General features: G+C 44.7%; 1 protein-coding gene across 1 annotated transcript in view; it reads right to left on the bottom strand.

Moving 5' to 3' along the window:
• The window catches only part of TDRD12 (tudor domain containing 12), a 133,263-nt gene that overhangs the window by 11,503 nt on the left and 103,368 nt on the right, over window positions 1–18,392 (bottom strand). Inside the window, exon 27 of the mRNA XM_073307859.2 lies at window positions 18,028–18,191. Within this exon, the coding sequence (XP_073163960.2) occupies window positions 18,028–18,191 (164 nt within the window). The remainder of the gene's footprint in view (window positions 1–18,027; window positions 18,192–18,392) is intronic.

Genomic DNA, 18,392 nt, shown 5'->3' with positions numbered 1-18,392 from the left:
TCAGTGATAGTTGACATTTTTCAAAGTACAGTTAGCACAATTTCTCCAACTACAGAGGATGGGAAGAATTTTCCTTAACAAAATAAACTTCCTCTGCAGCGTGGGGCATAGGTCACTTGCTGAAGGATTCTCTGCACCTTGAAGTCTTTAAACCACGATTTGAGGACTTCAATATCTCAGACATAGGTAAGGGGTTTATTACAGGAGTGGGTGGGTAAGACTATGGCCTGCGTTGTGCAGGAAGTCAGAGTAGACAATCATAATGGCCCCTTCTGACCTTAAAGTCTATGATTCTATGTACTTTGCACGTCAATTTCTATCTCTAGCTGATTCCATACTGTCCCCTTATTTCCAAGGTGGGCCACATTTGTGGCCCTATTATTCAAAGAAAGGTAATTATCAGGTAAACTTGGATAAATTTCCTATTATTCATTATACTAAGGTCCACAGATCTGTTATGATGGGATTTCCACAACCGCGCGCATCCAGAGTGAGAAGCAGCAGCATTCTTTTCACTCTGGATATCCAAATATTAGGAAAATAAATACGCTCATCTTCACCTTAGTAAGGCATTATGGTTAGGGCTGTCAATTAATCGCAGTTAACTCACGCAATTAACTAGGAAAATTAATCGCACTTATAACAATAGAATATCAATAGAAATTTATTAAATATTTTGGATGTTTTTCTACATTTTTAATATTGATTTTTTCACAGTGCTCACTTTATATTATTTTTTGATTACAAATATATGCACTGTAAAAATGATAAAAAAAAGAAATAGTATTTTTCATGTCACCTCATACAAATATTGAAGTGCACTCTCTTTATTGTGCAAGTGTAACTGCACTCAAAAACAAAACAGCGTAAATCTTTAGAGCCTACAAGTCCACTCAGTCCTACTTCTTATCCTTCCAACTGTTAAGACAAACAAGTTTGTTTACATTGATGGGAGCTAATGCTGCCCGCTTCTTATTTACTATGTCACCTGAAAGGGAGAACAGGCGTTCACATGGCACTTTTGTAGCCAGTGTTGCAAGATATTTACATGCCAGATGGGGCATACGAATGTTTAGCATATCTGGCATGTAAATATCTTGCAATGCTGGCTACAAAAGTGCCATGTGAACGCCTGTTCTCACTTTCAGGTGACATTGTAAACAAGAAGCAGGCAGCACTATCTCCTGCAAATTGTAACCAACCTTGTATGTCTGAGTGACTGAACAAGAAGTAGGACTGAGTGGACTTGTAGGCTCTAAAGTTTTACATTGTTTTGTTTTTGAATGCAGGTTTTTTTGTACATAATTCTACATTTGTAAGTTCAACTTTCATGATAAAAGAGATTGCACAACAGTACTTGTATGAGGTGAATTGAAAAATACAATTTTTTTTTACAGTGCAAATATTTGTAATCAAAAATAAATATAAAGTGAGCACTGTACACTTTGTATTCTGTGTTGTAACTGAAAATGCAGTGAACATTCAAAAATATTTAAAATAAATGGTATTCTATTGTTGTTTAACAGCGCCATTTATTGCGATTAATTTTTTTAATCGCTTAACAGCCCTAATTATGGTGTAGAGAAAATTTCTGCCACAAACATCACTGGTTGAAGACTGGATGACCAATTTGTAGAATTTGGTGAATTTCCACACCATTGGCCACAGGACAGCTAACAGATATTGCTATAGGAGATATAGCAGTCTTCTCTGCCCACAAGACTGCTAGTACTCCCAAAGATTGGCTCTGATGTTTAAATTGATTTAAACTTGGGGAGTAAATGCTATGCCTGTGCTGCTTCCTGCGGCTCCCATTCGCTGGGAACAACGAACCACAGGCACTGGGAGCTGAGGGCAGCCGTGCCTCCGGATGGTCAATGTAAACAAACAATCTCATGGCCCACCAGCAGATTACCCTAATGGGCCACGTGCTGCAGGTTGCCCACCAGTGGTGTAGAATATCATTTAATGTCATGTATTGGGGGTAGCTGTGTTAGTCTGTATCCACAAAAACAAGGAGTCCGGTGGCACCTTAAAGACTAACAGATTTATTTGAGCAAAAGCTTTTCGTGGGTAAAAACCTCACTTCTTCAGATGCATGAAGTGAAAGTTACAGATGCTGACATAAATACACTGACACAAGAAGAGAAGGGAGTTACCTCACAAGTGGAGAACCAGTGTTGACAGGGCCAATTCGATCAGGGCGGATGTAGTCCACTCCCAACAGTAGATGAGGTGGTGTCAATTCCAGGAGAGGCAAATCTGCTTCTGTAATGAGCCAGCGGAGGCTCTCTGTACTTGTATGAAGTGAATTGAAAAATACTATTCCTTTTATTTATCATTTTAACAGTGCATATATTTGTAACCAAAAATAATAATATAAAGTGAGCACTATGAACTTTGTGTTCTGCATTGTAACTGAAATCAACATTGAAAATGTAGAAAAACATGCAAAAATATTTACTAAATTTCAATTGGCATTCTATTGTTATAAGTGTGATTGTGACTAATTTTTGTAATCACGATTAATTTTTGTGAGTTAATCACGTGTTAACTGCAACTGACAGCCCTAATTATTACATGTATATGTATATGTTAACCTGAATATATTGATCAACAAACCTGATGCAAATCCTCACAGGAGTAACAGGCTTCTTAGCAGGCCCAGACATGCTATCAGATGGGGGAGGGTCAGTAAGACCAATACAGAGCACTATGAAAGAACCTCTGTGGAGGGGAAAAGGTTCAAGCAAACATTTCCCTCGGGGTGGGAAGACAAAGGAAGTCAGGGTTTAAACACTGACATTCACACCACTTGCTAATCAACAAAATGAACTGACACCTTTGTCATAAATATAAAGGGAAGGGTAAACCCCTTTGAAATCCCTCCTGGCCAGGGGAAAGCTCCTCTCACCTGTAAAGGGTTAAGAAGCTAAAGGTAACCTCGCTGGCACCTGACCAAAATGACCAATGAGGAGACAAGATACTTTCAAAAGCTGGGAGGAGGGAGAGAAACAAAGGGTTTGTGTGTCTGTCTGTAGTCGTCTTGGCCAGGGACAGAACAGGAATGGAGCCTTAGAACTTTTAGTAAGTAATCTAGCTAGGTATGTGTTAGATTATGATTTCTTTAAATGGCTGAGAAAAGAATTGTGCTGAATAGAATAACTATTTCTGTCTGTGTATCTTTTTTGTAACTTAAGGTTTTGCCTAGAGGGGTTCTCTATGTTTTTGAATCTAATTACCCTGTAAAATCAGGATGGTAGATATCTTACAGGGTAATTAGATTCAAAAACATAGAGAACCCCTCTAGGCAAAACCTTAAGTTACAAAAAAGATACACAGACAGAAATAGTTATTCTATTCAGCACAATTCTTTTCTCAGCCATTTAAAGAAATCATAATCTAACACATACCTAGCTAGATTACTTACTAAAAGTTCTAAGGCTCCATTCCTGTTCTGTCCCTGGCCAAGACGACTACAGACAGACACACAAACCCTTTGTTTCTCTCCCTCCTCCCAGCTTTTGAAAGTATCTTGTCTCCTCATTGGTCATTTTGGTCAGGTGCCAGCGAGGTTACCTTTAGCTTCTTAACCCTTTACAGGTGAGAGGAGCTTTCCCCTGGCCAGGAGGGATTTCAAAGGGGTTTACCCTTCCCTTTATATTTATGACACGCCCCCCAAATCTCAGCTAGGGTGAAACACTGGCTGGGATTTCTTCCTGGAGCTCTAGGAAAACAGAGTTAATAAGACACATGCATCTCTAAATATACTACCAAGTACATAAAGACTAACAATATTTTCCACATCTCAAGGACGATTTTAACCAGTTGATTCTGGGAAACTTTCACGGGAGAGTGCATCAGCCACTTTGTTAGAAGCTCCTGAGATGTGTTGGATGTCGAAATCAAAATCTTGGAGAGCTAAACTCCACCGAAGAAGTTTTCTGTTAGTTTCTTTGACGGTGTGAAGCCACTTTAGTGCAGCATGGTCGGTTTGCAGGTGGAAACGCCGTCCCCAAACATATGGGCGTAGCTTTTCCAGAGCGTAGACAATGGCATAACATTCTTTTTCAGTGACTGACCAGTTGCTTTCCCTCTCAGACAGTTTTTTGCTGAGAAACACTACAGGGTGGAATTCTTGATCAGGTCCTTTCTGCATTAAAACTGCTCCCACACCACGCTCGGATGCATCTGTGGTTACTAGGAACGGTTTGTCAAAGTCTGGGGCCCTTAGTACAGGGTCAGACATGAGTGTCGCTTTAAGCTTGTTAAAGGCCTTCTGACACCTTCCGGTCCACTGAACAGCATTTGGCTGTTTCTTTTTGGTTAGGTCTGTCAGTGGGGCAGCGATTTGGCTGTAGTGCGGTACAAATCGTCTGTAATAACCGGCCAAGCCTAAGAAGGATTGAACCTGTTTCTTTGACTTTGGGACAGGCCACTTTTGGATAGCATCCACTTTGGCCTGTAGGGGGCTGATAGTTCCTTGACCCACCTGGTGTCCAAGGTAAGTCACTCTGTTTAGGCCTATTTGACACTTCTTAGCCTTAACAGTTAGTCCTGCCTCCCTTATGCGCTCAAGGACTTTTTGTAGATGTTCCAGGTGGTCTGCCCAGGAATCCGAAAATATGGCCACATCGTCAAGGTAGGCGACTGCATATTCTCCTAATCCCGCTAGGAGACCATCTACAAGTCTTTGGAAAGTGGCGGGTGCATTTCGCAGCCCGAAAGGGAGTACATTAAATTCATACAGCCCGAGATGTGTGATGAAGGCTGACCTTTCCTTGGCAGATTCATCTAGCGGTACCTGCCAGTACCCCTTGGTTAAGTCCAAGGTAGAGATGAACTGGGCCCTTCCCAGTTTCTCTAATAGTTCATCTGTGCGTGGCATGGGATAGTTGTCTGGGCGAGTTACAGCATTTAGCTTACGGTAGTCCACGCAAAAACGTATTTCCCCATCTGGTTTGGGAACTAGAACCACTGGAGATGCCCATGCACTTTCAGAGGGGCGGATTACACCCATCTGTAACATATCCTGGATCTCCCGTTCTATAGCAGTTTTAGCTTGAGGAGACACCCGGTAAGGGTGGACCCTAATTGGGTGAGCATTACCTGTGTCAATGGAGTGGTATGCCCGTTCAGTCAGTCCTGGGGTGGCTGAGAACGTTGGCGCGTAGCTAGTGCACAGCTCCTGGATCTGCTGTCGCTGCATACGCCCAAGGGTCATGGAGAGGTTCACCTCTTCCACACCACCAGCACATTTCCCTTCGTAGTAAACACCTTCAGGCCACTCAGCGTCGTCTCCTCCCTGGGCTGTAAACTGACAAACCTTTAATTCTCTGGAATAAAAGGGCTTTAGAGAATTAATATGGTAGACCTTAGGCTTTCGGTTGGAGGTGGGGAATGCTATGAGATAATTAACAGCTCCCAGGCGCTCCTGGACCACGAATGGCCCTTCCCACGATGCTTCCATTTTATGGGCCTGGAGCGCCTTTAAGACCATGACCTGGTCTCCTACTTTGAAGGAACGCTCTCTGGCATGTTTATCATACCAGGCTTTTTGCTCTTTTTGAGCATCCTGTAAGTTTTCTCTAGCAAGGGCTAAAGAGGTTCGGAGGGTGTTTTGTAGGTTGGTTACAAAGTCCAGAATGTTAGTTCCTGGAGAAGGTGTAAATCCCTCCCATTGCTGCTTCACCAACTGCAATGGCCCCTTAACCTCACGGCCATATACAAGTTCAAATGGGGAAAACCCTAAACTGGGATGTGGTACAGCTCTGTAGGCCAAGAGCAACTGCTGCAATACTAGGTCCCAATCATTGGAGTGCTCATTTACGAATTTACGTATCATGGCCCCCAAAGTTCCATTAAACTTCTCCACCATGCCATTTGTTTGATGATGGTAAGGAGTGGCAACCAAGTGATTTACCCCATGAGCTTCCCAAAGGTTTTTCATAGTTCCTGCCAGGAAATTAGTCCCTGCATCTGTGAGGATGTCGGAGGGCCAACCTACCCTGGCAAAAATGTCTGCTAGTGCCTGGCACACACTTTTAGCCCTGGTGTTGCTTAGAGCTACTGCTTCCGGCCATCGGGTGGCAAAATCCATGAAAGTCAGTATGTACTGCTTTCCTCTGGGTGTCTTTTTCGGAAAAGGACCCAGAATATCCACAGCTACTCGCTGAAATGGAACTTCAATGATGGGGAGTGGCTGGAGAGGAGCTTTGACCTGGTCTTGGGGTTTTCCCACTCTTTGGCACACCTCACAAGACTGGACATAGGTAGAAACATCCTTGCCCATTCCCTCCCAGTGGAATGACCCCCCCAAACGGTCTTTGGTCCTGTTCACCCCAGAATGGCCACTAGGGTGATCATGGGCTAAGCTCAAGAGCTTGGCCCGGTATTTAGTTGGAACTACCAACTGTCTCTGAGGATGCCAGTCTTCCTGGTGTCCCCCAGAAAGAGTTTCCTTGTATAAAAGTCCTCTTTCTACAACAAACCTGGATCGATTAGAAGAGCTGAGAGGCGGTGGGTTGCTCCGTGCCGCCGTCCAAGCTCTCTGGAGGCTTTCATCTGCTTCCTGTTCGGTCTGGAACTGTTCCCTTGATGCTGGAGACATCAGTTCCTCATGGGATTGTGGACCTAGGCTTGGTCCCTCTGGAAGCGATATAGGGGATGGAGCTGTTTCTGTTGACTGTGAACCGCTCTCCGCTGGTGCACTATGTTGGGATTCAGGCTCCGGCTGAGCCTCTTGTGTAGGGTTATCGGCTGCTGCCAGTTCAGGTTCGGTGGGGCCCTCTGGTGTTGAGGTTGCAAGTACTGGATTCAGTGCTGACATGGGGTCTGGTGTTGGTTGTTCGGCTGGTTCCGGTTCTGGGACTGGTTCCGTCTGGGTCTCTGGGACTGGATCCACTACTGCTGTTGCAGACATTGGCCTGGGGTCCAGGTCCATCACCTCTGACTGGGTCCTGATAGAAGTTTCCGGAACAGAGCTAGGCCTCACGGCTTGTTTAGCCTGGTTGCGGGTGACCATTCCCACCCTCTTGGCCTGCTTCACATGATTGGCCAAGTCTTCCCCCAACAGCATGGGGATGGGATAATCATCATAGACTGCAAAAGTCCACATTCCTGACCAGCCCTTGTACTGGACAGGCAACTTGGCTGTAGGCAAATTGAAAGAGTTGGACTTGAAGGGTTGAATCGTCACTTGGATCTCTGGGTTGATTAAATTGGGGTCCACTAAGGAAGCATGGATAGCTGACACTTGTGCTCCGGTGTCCCTCCACGCGGTGACCTTCTTCCCGCCCACACTCACAGTTTCCCTCTGCTCCAAGGGTATCTGGGAGGTATCTGGGCCTGTGGACCTCTGGTGTGATTCCGGTGCAATGAACTGTAATCTGTTGGGGTTCTTGGGGCAGTTGGCCTTTACATGCCCCAGCTCGTTACACTTAAAACATCGTCCAGCTGACGGGTCACTGGGACGAGGAGGGTTGCTGGAGAACGGGGTGGTGGGACGATAAGGGGTCTGGAGGGTTCTTTGGGAGGTAGGTGGGGCTTTGGGCGGCCCCCGGTAATAGGGTGTGGTCTGGGGTGGTCCCTTCTGGTCTCCGCTCCAACTGCGACCAGTTTTCTTCTTCTCTGCCACCTCCACCCATCTGGCTCCAATCTCTCCTGCCTCGATTACAGTTTTGGGTTTCCCATCTAGGATGTATCTTTCTATTTCCTCAGGAACACCCTCTAAGAATTGTTCCATTTGCATTAGGAAGGGCAAATTTACTGGAGATTCAACACTTGCTCCTGATATCCAGGCATCCCAATGTTTCACAATGTGGTAGGCATGTCGGGTAAATGACATGTCTGGTTTCCACCTTAGGGCTCGGAACCTCCGACGAGACTGCTCGGGTGTTATCCCCATTCTGACTCTCGCCTTGGATTTAAACAGTTCATACTTGTTCATATGTTCTTTAGGCATTTCAGCTGCCACCTCAGCTAAGGGTCCACTGAGCTGCGGCCTCAGCTCTACCATGTATTGGTCAGTAGAGATGTTGTACCCAAGGCAGGCCCTTTCGAAGTTTTCTAAGAAGGCCTCAGTATCATCACCTGCCTTGTAGGTGGGGAACTTTCTGGGATGGGAAGTGGTACCTGGAGAAGGATTGCTAGGGTTTGTTGGTATATTCTGCTGGGCCTTTATCCTCTCCATCTCCTCCACATGCTTCCTTGCCTCCATTTCCCTCTTGTGGGCAGCCTCCTGTACCTCCTTCTCCAGCCGCATGAGTTCTATCTGTCTTTCATGTTTCCTTTGTTTTTCCTCAGCCTGAAATTTGGCTAATTCCAGCTGTAGTCGAGCCGAGGATTTGGCCATTCTAACCTCTCTGTTTTTAACTAACTTTACACCCGAGGTTTAGAAATAAACAAACAAAACTTGGCTGTAAAATTTTGCTGTGCTGGAATAGAATACCTATTCTCTGATAGTGATTGTCAGCCTACAGAAAAAGACAATTCCCTTGTCTCTGCTCTGGGCCCAAATTAAAGCAAAAAACCTCCAACTACTTGGAAACCTGCTTACCCAGCCCAAAGAAAGAAAAAAAAAATTTCTTTTCAAACCTGTGCTCCTTGTAAAACAAAAAAAAATCAAAATCCTAAAAAAAACCCTGCCACTTTTGTCTCCAGGCAAATGGGTAGAGCACACACCCCCTATTTACTTTTAGGAAGAAAAGAAAAAAAACAAACCTCTGGGTTGGAAGACTGTGAATTTCCCTGCAGGAGTTAAGTACCCTGCCTCCAGGCAAAGAAAACCTGCAATTCACAAGATAATCCCCTTTTGTCTCTGCTTGGCCACAAAGCAGAGAAAAAACAATCTGCCTTCAGTTTCAACTGCTTCCTTTCCAAAGGAAAAAAAAATTCTTTTTTAAAATCTGTATTTCTAGTTCAAAAAATCTCAACTGGATCTCAAAATGATTTCAGGTTAATCCCACCACTGTGCCACCATGTCAAGGTTCCTCCCCCACTCTGAACTCTAGGGTACAGATGTGGGGACCTGCATGAAAAACCTCCTAAGCTTATCTTTACCAGCTTAGGTCAAAACTTCCCCAAGGTACAAAATATTACCCCCGTTATCCTTGGAATGGCCGCTACCACCACCAAACTAATACTGGTTACTGGGGAAGAGCTGTTTGGACGCGTCCTTCCCCCCAAAATACTTCCCAAAACCTTGCACCCCACTTCCTGGACAAGGTTTGGTAAAAAGCCTCACCAATTCGCCTAGGTGACTACAGACCCAGACCCTTGGATCTTAAGAACAATGAACAATCCTCCCAACACTTGCACTCCCCCTTTCCTGGGAAATGTTGGATAAAAAGCCTCACCCATTTGCATAGGTGACCACAGACCCAAACCCTTGGATCTGAGAACAATGAAAAAGCATTCAGTGTTTTACAAGAAGACTTTTAATAAAAAATAGAAGTAAATAGAAATAAAGAAATCCCCCCTGTAAAATCAGGATGGTAGATATCTTACAGGCTAATTAGATTCAAAAACATAGAGAACCCCTCTAGGCAAAACCTTAAGTTACAAAAAAGATACACAGACAGAAATAGTTATTCTATTCAGCACAATTCTTTTCTCAGCCATTTAAAGAAATCATAATCTAACACATACCTAGCTAGATTACTTACTAAAAGTTCTAAGGCTCCATTCCTGTTCTGTCCCTGGCCAAGACGACTACAGACAGACCCACAAACCCTTTGTTTCTCTCCCTCCTCCCAGCTTTTGAAAGTATCTTGTCTCCTCATTGGTCATTTTGGTCAGGTGCCAGCGAGGTTACCTTTAGCTTCTTAACCCTTTACAGGTGAGAGGAGCTTTCCCCTGGCCAGGAGGGATTTCAAAGGGGTTTACCCTTCCCTTTATATTTATGACACGCCCCCCAAATCTCAGCTAGGGTGAAACACTGGCTGGGATTTCTTCCTGGAGCTCTAGGAAAACAGAGTTAATAAGACACATGCATCTCTAAATATACTACCAAGTACATAAAGACTAACAATATTTTCCACATCTCAAGGACGATTTTAACCAGTTGATTCTGGGAAACTTTCACGGGAGAGTGCATCAGCCACTTTGTTAGAAGCTCCTGAGATGTGTTGGATGTCGAAATCAAAATCTTGGAGAGCTAAACTCCACCGAAGAAGTTTTCTGTTAGTTTCTTTGACGGTGTGAAGCCACTTTAGTGCAGCATGGTCGGTTTGCAGGTGGAAACGCCGTCCCCAAACATATGGGCGTAGCTTTTCCAGAGCGTAGACAATGGCATAACATTCTTTTTCAGTGACTGACCAGTTGCTTTCCCTCTCAGACAGTTTTTTGCTGAGAAACACTACAGGGTGGAATTCTTGATCAGGTCCTTTCTGCATTAAAACTGCTCCCACACCACGCTCGGATGCATCTGTGGTTACTAGGAACGGTTTGTCAAAGTCTGGGGCCCTTAGTACAGGGTCAGACATGAGTGTCGCTTTAAGCTTGTTAAAGGCCTTCTGACACCTTCCGGTCCACTGAACAGCATTTGGCTGTTTCTTTTTGGTTAGGTCTGTCAGTGGGGCAGCGATTTGGCTGTAGTGCGGTACAAATCGTCTGTAATAACCGGCCAAGCCTAAGAAGGATTGAACCTGTTTCTTTGACTTTGGGACAGGCCACTTTTGGATAGCATCCACTTTGGCCTGTAGGGGGCTGATAGTTCCTTGACCCACCTGGTGTCCAAGGTAAGTCACTCTGTTTAGGCCTATTTGACACTTCTTAGCCTTAACAGTTAGTCCTGCCTCCCTTATGCGCTCAAGGACTTTTTGTAGATGTTCCAGGTGGTCTGCCCAGGAATCCGAAAATATGGCCACATCGTCAAGGTAGGCGACTGCATATTCTCCTAATCCCGCTAGGAGACCATCTACAAGTCTTTGGAAAGTGGCGGGTGCATTTCGCAGCCCGAAAGGGAGTACATTAAATTCATACAGCCCGAGATGTGTGATGAAGGCTGACCTTTCCTTGGCAGATTCATCTAGCGGTACCTGCCAGTACCCCTTGGTTAAGTCCAAGGTAGAGATGAACTGGGCCCTTCCCAGTTTCTCTAATAGTTCATCTGTGCGTGGCATGGGATAGTTGTCTGGGCGAGTTACAGCATTTAGCTTACGGTAGTCCACGCAAAAACGTATTTCCCCATCTGGTTTGGGAACTAGAACCACTGGAGATGCCCATGCACTTTCAGAGGGGCGGATTACACCCATCTGTAACATATCCTGAATCTCCCGTTCTATAGCAGTTTTAGCTTGAGGAGACACCCGGTAAGGGTGGACCCTAATTGGGTGAGCATTACCTGTGTCAATGGAGTGGTATGCCCGTTCAGTCAGTCCTGGGGTGGCTGAGAACGTTGGCGCGTAGCTAGTGCACAGCTCCTGGATCTGCTGTCGCTGCATACGCCCAAGGGTCATGGAGAGGTTCACCTCTTCCACACCACCAGCACATTTCCCTTCGTAGTAAACACCTTCAGGCCACTCAGCGTCGTCTCCTCCCTGGGCTGTAAACTGACAAACCTTTAATTCTCTGGAATAAAAGGGCTTTAGAGAATTAATATGGTAGACCTTAGGCTTTCGGTTGGAGGTGGGGAATGCTATGAGATAATTAACAGCTCCCAGGCGCTCCTGGACCACGAATGGCCCTTCCCACGATGCTTCCATTTTATGGGCCTGGAGCGCCTTTAAGACCATGACCTGGTCTCCTACTTTGAAGGAACGCTCTCTGGCATGTTTATCATACCAGGCTTTTTGCTCTTTTTGAGCATCCTGTAAGTTTTCTCTAGCAAGGGCTAAAGAGGTTCGGAGGGTGTTTTGTAGGTTGGTTACAAAGTCCAGAATGTTAGTTCCTGGAGAAGGTGTAAATCCCTCCCATTGCTGCTTCACCAACTGCAATGGCCCCTTAACCTCACGGCCATATACAAGTTCAAATGGGGAAAACCCTAAACTGGGATGTGGTACAGCTCTGTAGGCCAAGAGCAACTGCTGCAATACTAGGTCCCAATCATTGGAGTGCTCATTTACGAATTTACGTATCATGGCCCCCAAAGTTCCATTAAACTTCTCCACCATGCCATTTGTTTGATGATGGTAAGGAGTGGCAACCAAGTGATTTACCCCATGAGCTTCCCAAAGGTTTTTCATAGTTCCTGCCAGGAAATTAGTCCCTGCATCTGTGAGGATGTCGGAGGGCCAACCTACCCTGGCAAAAATGTCTGCTAGTGCCTGGCACACACTTTTAGCCCTGGTGTTGCTTAGAGCTACTGCTTCCGGCCATCGGGTGGCAAAATCCATGAAAGTCAGTATGTACTGCTTTCCTCTGGGTGTCTTTTTCGGAAAAGGACCCAGAATATCCACAGCTACTCGCTGAAATGGAACTTCAATGATGGGGAGTGGCTGGAGAGGAGCTTTGACCTGGTCTTGGGGTTTTCCCACTCTTTGGCACACCTCACAAGACTGGACATAGGTAGAAACATCCTTGCCCATTCCCTCCCAGTGGAATGACCCCCCCAAACGGTCTTTGGTCCTGTTCACCCCAGAATGGCCACTAGGGTGATCATGGGCTAAGCTCAAGAGCTTGGCCCGGTATTTAGTTGGAACTACCAACTGTCTCTGAGGATGCCAGTCTTCCTGGTGTCCCCCAGAAAGAGTTTCCTTGTATAAAAGTCCTCTTTCTACAACAAACCTGGATCGATTAGAAGAGCTGAGAGGCGGTGGGTTGCTCCGTGCCGCCGTCCAAGCTCTCTGGAGGCTTTCATCTGCTTCCTGTTCGGTCTGGAACTGTTCCCTTGATGCTGGAGACATCAGTTCCTCATGGGATTGTGGACCTAGGCTTGGTCCCTCTGGAAGCGATATAGGGGATGGAGCTGTTTCTGTTGACTGTGAACCGCTCTCCGCTGGTGCACTATGTTGGGATTCAGGCTCCGGCTGAGCCTCTTGTGTAGGGTTATCGGCTGCTGCCAGTTCAGGTTCGGTGGGGCCCTCTGGTGTTGAGGTTGCAAGTACTGGATTCAGTGCTGACATGGGGTCTGGTGTTGGTTGTTCGGCTGGTTCCGGTTCTGGGACTGGTTCCGTCTGGGTCTCTGGGACTGGATCCACTACTGCTGTTGCAGACATTGGCCTGGGGTCCAGGTCCATCACCTCTGACTGGGTCCTGATAGAAGTTTCCGGAACAGAGCTAGGCCTCACGGCTTGTTTAGCCTGGTTGCGGGTGACCATTCCCACCCTCTTGGCCTGCTTCACATGATTGGCCAAGTCTTCCCCCAACAGCATGGGGATGGGATAATCATCATAGACTGCAAAAGTCCACATTCCTGACCAGCCCTTGTACTGGACAGGCAACTTGGCTGTAGGCAAATTGAAAGAGTTGGACTTGAAGGGTTGAATCGTCACTTGGATCTCTGGGTTGATTAAATTGGGGTCCACTAAGGAAGCATGGATAGCTGACACTTGTGCTCCGGTGTCCCTCCACGCGGTGACCTTCTTCCCGCCCACACTCACAGTTTCCCTCTGCTCCAAGGGTATCTGGGAGGTATCTGGGCCTGTGGACCTCTGGTGTGATTCCGGTGCAATGAACTGTAATCTGTTGGGGTTCTTGGGGCAGTTGGCCTTTACATGCCCCAGCTCGTTACACTTAAAACATCGTCCAGCTGACGGGTCACTGGGACGAGGAGGGTTGCTGGAGAACGGGGTGGTGGGACGATAAGGGGTCTGGAGGGTTCTTTGGGAGGTAGGTGGGGCTTTGGGCGGCCCCCGGTAATAGGGTGTGGTCTGGGGTGGTCCCTTCTGGTCTCCGCTCCAACTGCGACCAGTTTTCTTCTTCTCTGCCACCTCCACCCATCTGGCTCCAATCTCTCCTGCCTCGATTACAGTTTTGGGTTTCCCATCTAGGATGTATCTTTCTATTTCCTCAGGAACACCCTCTAAGAATTGTTCCATTTGCATTAGGAAGGGCAAATTTACTGGAGATTCAACACTTGCTCCTGATATCCAGGCATCCCAATGTTTCACAATGTGGTAGGCATGTCGGGTAAATGACATGTCTGGTTTCCACCTTAGGGCTCGGAACCTCCGACGAGACTGCTCGGGTGTTATCCCCATTCTGACTCTCGCCTTGGATTTAAACAGTTCATACTTGTTCATATGTTCTTTAGGCATTTCAGCTGCCACCTCAGCTAAGGGTCCACTGAGCTGCGGCCTCAGCTCTACCATGTATTGGTCAGTAGAGATGTTGTACCCAAGGCAGGCCCTTTCGAAGTTTTCTAAGAAGGCCTCAGTATCATCACCTGCCTTGTAGGTGGGGAACTTTCTGGGATGGGAAGTGGTACCTGGAGAAGGATTGCTAGGGTTTGTTGGTATATTCTGCTGGGCCTTTATCCTCTCCATCTCCTCCACATGCTTCCTTGCCTCCATTTCCCTCTTGTGGGCAGCCTCCTGTACCTCCTTCTCCAGCCGCATGAGTTCTATCTGTCTTTCATGTTTCCTTTGTTTTTCCTCAGCCTGAAATTTGGCTAATTCCAGCTGTAGTCGAGCCGAGGATTTGGCCATTCTAACCTCTCTGTTTTTAACTAACTTTACACCCGAGGTTTAGAAATAAACAAACAAAACTTGGCTGTAAAATTTTGCTGTGCTGGAATAGAATACCTATTCTCTGATAGTGATTGTCAGCCTACAGAAAAAGACAATTCCCTTGTCTCTGCTCTGGGCCCAAATTAAAGCAAAAAACCTCCAACTACTTGGAAACCTGCTTACCCAGCCCAAAGAAAGAAAAAAAAAATTTCTTTTCAAACCTGTGCTCCTTGTAAAACAAAAAAAAATCAAAATCCTAAAAAAAACCCTGCCACTTTTGTCTCCAGGCAAATGGGTAGAGCACACACCCCCTATTTACTTTTAGGAAGAAAAGAAAAAAAACAAACCTCTGGGTTGGAAGACTGTGAATTTCCCTGCAGGAGTTAAGTACCCTGCCTCCAGGCAAAGAAAACCTGCAATTCACAAGATAATCCCCTTTTGTCTCTGCTTGGCCACAAAGCAGAGAAAAAACAATCTGCCTTCAGTTTCAACTGCTTCCTTTCCAAAGGAAAAAAAAATTCTTTTTTAAAATCTGTATTTCTAGTTCAAAAAATCTCAACTGGATCTCAAAATGATTTCAGGTTAATCCCACCACTGTGCCACCATGTCAAGGTTCCTCCCCCACTCTGAACTCTAGGGTACAGATGTGGGGACCTGCATGAAAAACCTCCTAAGCTTATCTTTACCAGCTTAGGTCAAAACTTCCCCAAGGTACAAAATATTACCCCCGTTATCCTTGGAATGGCCGCTACCACCACCAAACTAATACTGGTTACTGGGGAAGAGCTGTTTGGACGCGTCCTTCCCCCCAAAATACTTCCCAAAACCTTGCACCCCACTTCCTGGACAAGGTTTGGTAAAAAGCCTCACCAATTCGCCTAGGTGACTACAGACCCAGACCCTTGGATCTTAAGAACAATGAACAATCCTCCCAACACTTGCACTCCCCCTTTCCTGGGAAATGTTGGATAAAAAGCCTCACCCATTTGCATAGGTGACCACAGACCCAAACCCTTGGATCTGAGAACAATGAAAAAGCATTCAGTGTTTTACAAGAAGACTTTTAATAAAAAATAGAAGTAAATAGAAATAAAGAAATCCCCCCTGTAAAATCAGGATGGTAGATATCTTACAGGCTAATTAGATTCAAAAACATAGAGAACCCCTCTAGGCAAAACCTTAAGTTACAAAAAAGATACACAGACAGAAATAGTTATTCTATTCAGCACAATTCTTTTCTCAGCCATTTAAAGAAATCATAATCTAACACATACCTAGCTAGATTACTTACTAAAAGTTCTAAGGCTCCATTCCTGTTCTGTCCCTGGCCAAGACGACTACAGACAGACACACAAACCCTTTGTTTCTCTCCCTCCTCCCAGCTTTTGAAAGTATCTTGTCTCCTCATTGGTCATTTTGGTCAGGTGCCAGCGAGGTTACCTTTAGCTTCTTAACCCTTTACAGGTGAGAGGAGCTTTCCCCTGGCCAGGAGGGATTTCAAAGGGGTTTACCCTTCCCTTTATATTTATGACAACCTTATTAAGGCAATGCTTGCTTTTGCCTTTTTGGGACTCTCTAGAGTTTGCAAGACTTATCCTTGAGCAGGCTGTGAGGGTTTCTCCCCTCTGTGAGAATGCTCATGCTCCTGATCTAACCTCCCACAATGGAGTTGCCGCTTTATGCATGTTTTGAGGACCTATACCTCTCTCCAATTCAAAACTCTATGCCATACCAGTGCAAGGGTTGGTGGCTTACAGCTGCAGGACATAACTCTGCCTTTTAAGCCCATATCCTAGCAGAGCAAGGATTGACAACTTGTGGCTGCAGGGAATACCTTGCCTTCCGAGGCTCCTGGAAAGCCACCTATAGCACCTCTTGGACTTGGCTCAATGCTTGCAGGGCTTCACTGCTGCCTAAGTGAGGGGCAGAAGGAGCCTGCTCACACCCAAGAGGTGCTGTATCAGAGAAGCCAAAATTAGAGCCTCAATACTGCAATAACTCCTCACCTCAGGAGAGGGAGAGAGGAGCTAGAAGTCAAAATGAAGTCTCTACTGCAAGAAAAACAAATAAAAATTAAAGTTATAAACCAAAATGATCAGGAAAAATGGAACCATCAACTTGTTCTGTCACAGGAGGCAAAACTCTGGTGGCCTGAGCTGAAGGACAGGACTTTGTCCTGGAGCCTCCAGTAACATTGGAATGCCTTTGAAATCCACAGTTGGGAGGTACTACACATTAATATTGAATGAGGAGAGCAGCTGTGCAGCAGAATTGGAAGAATCCCACATTAGTGTACATTACCAAGTAATCTACAGTATATCTACTGTATCTATTGCTTCACTGCAGCAGTTCAGAATACTAACATATTGCTAGGGACCTTTGTTTTCAGATCTTTATTTATTTTTTCTTCTGAATTTATTGGTTTATTACTACAACAAAGACTGGTGAAGATTGGTGGGAAAAAAACTTAATTTTTCTGGGCAAATATCGGGATTTATTTTGGTGGATGGAAGGATGGGGGAAAGAGTAGTCAGTAGATTAATACTTTGATTAATGGAATTAAATGTGGTTTTCTGCCAAACTAAAACAGAACTCAAAACAAAGCCACCTCTGAGTTTAAAAGAATACATCTCTGATCTCCAAATAAAACTTTTCATTTGAATAAAGAGTTTACTGTTGTAGACTTAGAAACATTAGCCTATAAATATTTACATTTAATAACTGGGCCACACCATTTGCAGCACATACACTCTACTTCATCCTTTTCTCGTTTTTCCTTTTTTGTAAACTTTCAAATATTGCCTTGTGTTCTGAAATGTATTCTGATACAGATTTTCATTTTCTTTTCATTTCAGTGTGCCAGATCTTTAAACCATTATCTGCTACCAGCTTGAAATGTGTACATGGTGGGCATGAGATTCATCAGTACGTTCAGATGAGCACCTACGTCAGAGTTTGTGTGCATACCTCTTTGTTTATTGTGTGTATCTTCTAGACTAATACATAGCCTTACTTCAACATGAGCTGTAGATCACGAAAGCTTATGCTCAAATAAATTGGTTAGTCTCTAAGGTGCCACAAGTACTCCTTTTCTTTTTACACAGACCAATGTATCACATAATACGTGTATCTCATGAAATGTATTGGATTTTCCTAACAAGCTATTTTTATATATTTGAATGATACAAAAGTACAGTGAAAAAAAATCGGAAAAACACAAATGATACTTTTTTTAAAACCTGGGACTTTTTTTTTTGGTAAAAAGCAGTTTAAACTGGAAATGAAGATGTTTACATATTGCATACATTTTTCAGTATGCCATAATTTAAAGATTCAACCTTCACCTATATTTTATCTTTTCATGGAAATTTGTTTTTCAAGTTTTCACAATTTACCAAAAAATGGTAGAAATACTTACCACACTGATTATTTTCCAAAATCATTTGAGAGCTATTGCAAATGTCTGTGAAATTTTCTCCCATTAATAAGCTATGTGGACTGGCCACATCCTGTTCCGGCACACTCTGCCGGCTGTCCACATCCTGCTCCAGCACACTTCTTTTGGGTGTAAAAGAAAGCACTCTGAAAATAAGAAAAGCTTCACTATTCTGTGGCAGTTAATAGTATACTATAAGTATCTTTGATATATATTGAAAACATAGTAAAAGCTTGTTAATATGCACTTTTGACATTCTGTAAGCATCAACATAGGATTACTGAACTTAGGGGAAATTTTCCACAGAAATTGAAGCAAACAGAAAATTAAAGAGCTTTTATTTTGGT

This window comes from Lepidochelys kempii, chromosome 12 (assembly GCF_965140285.1).
Source record: "Lepidochelys kempii isolate rLepKem1 chromosome 12, rLepKem1.hap1, whole genome shotgun sequence".
In the NCBI taxonomy this organism is placed as follows: Eukaryota; Metazoa; Chordata; order Testudines; family Cheloniidae; genus Lepidochelys; species Lepidochelys kempii.
Note: the sequence above shows the minus strand (reverse complement) of the source record. Positions and strands in the feature narration are given on the sequence as shown.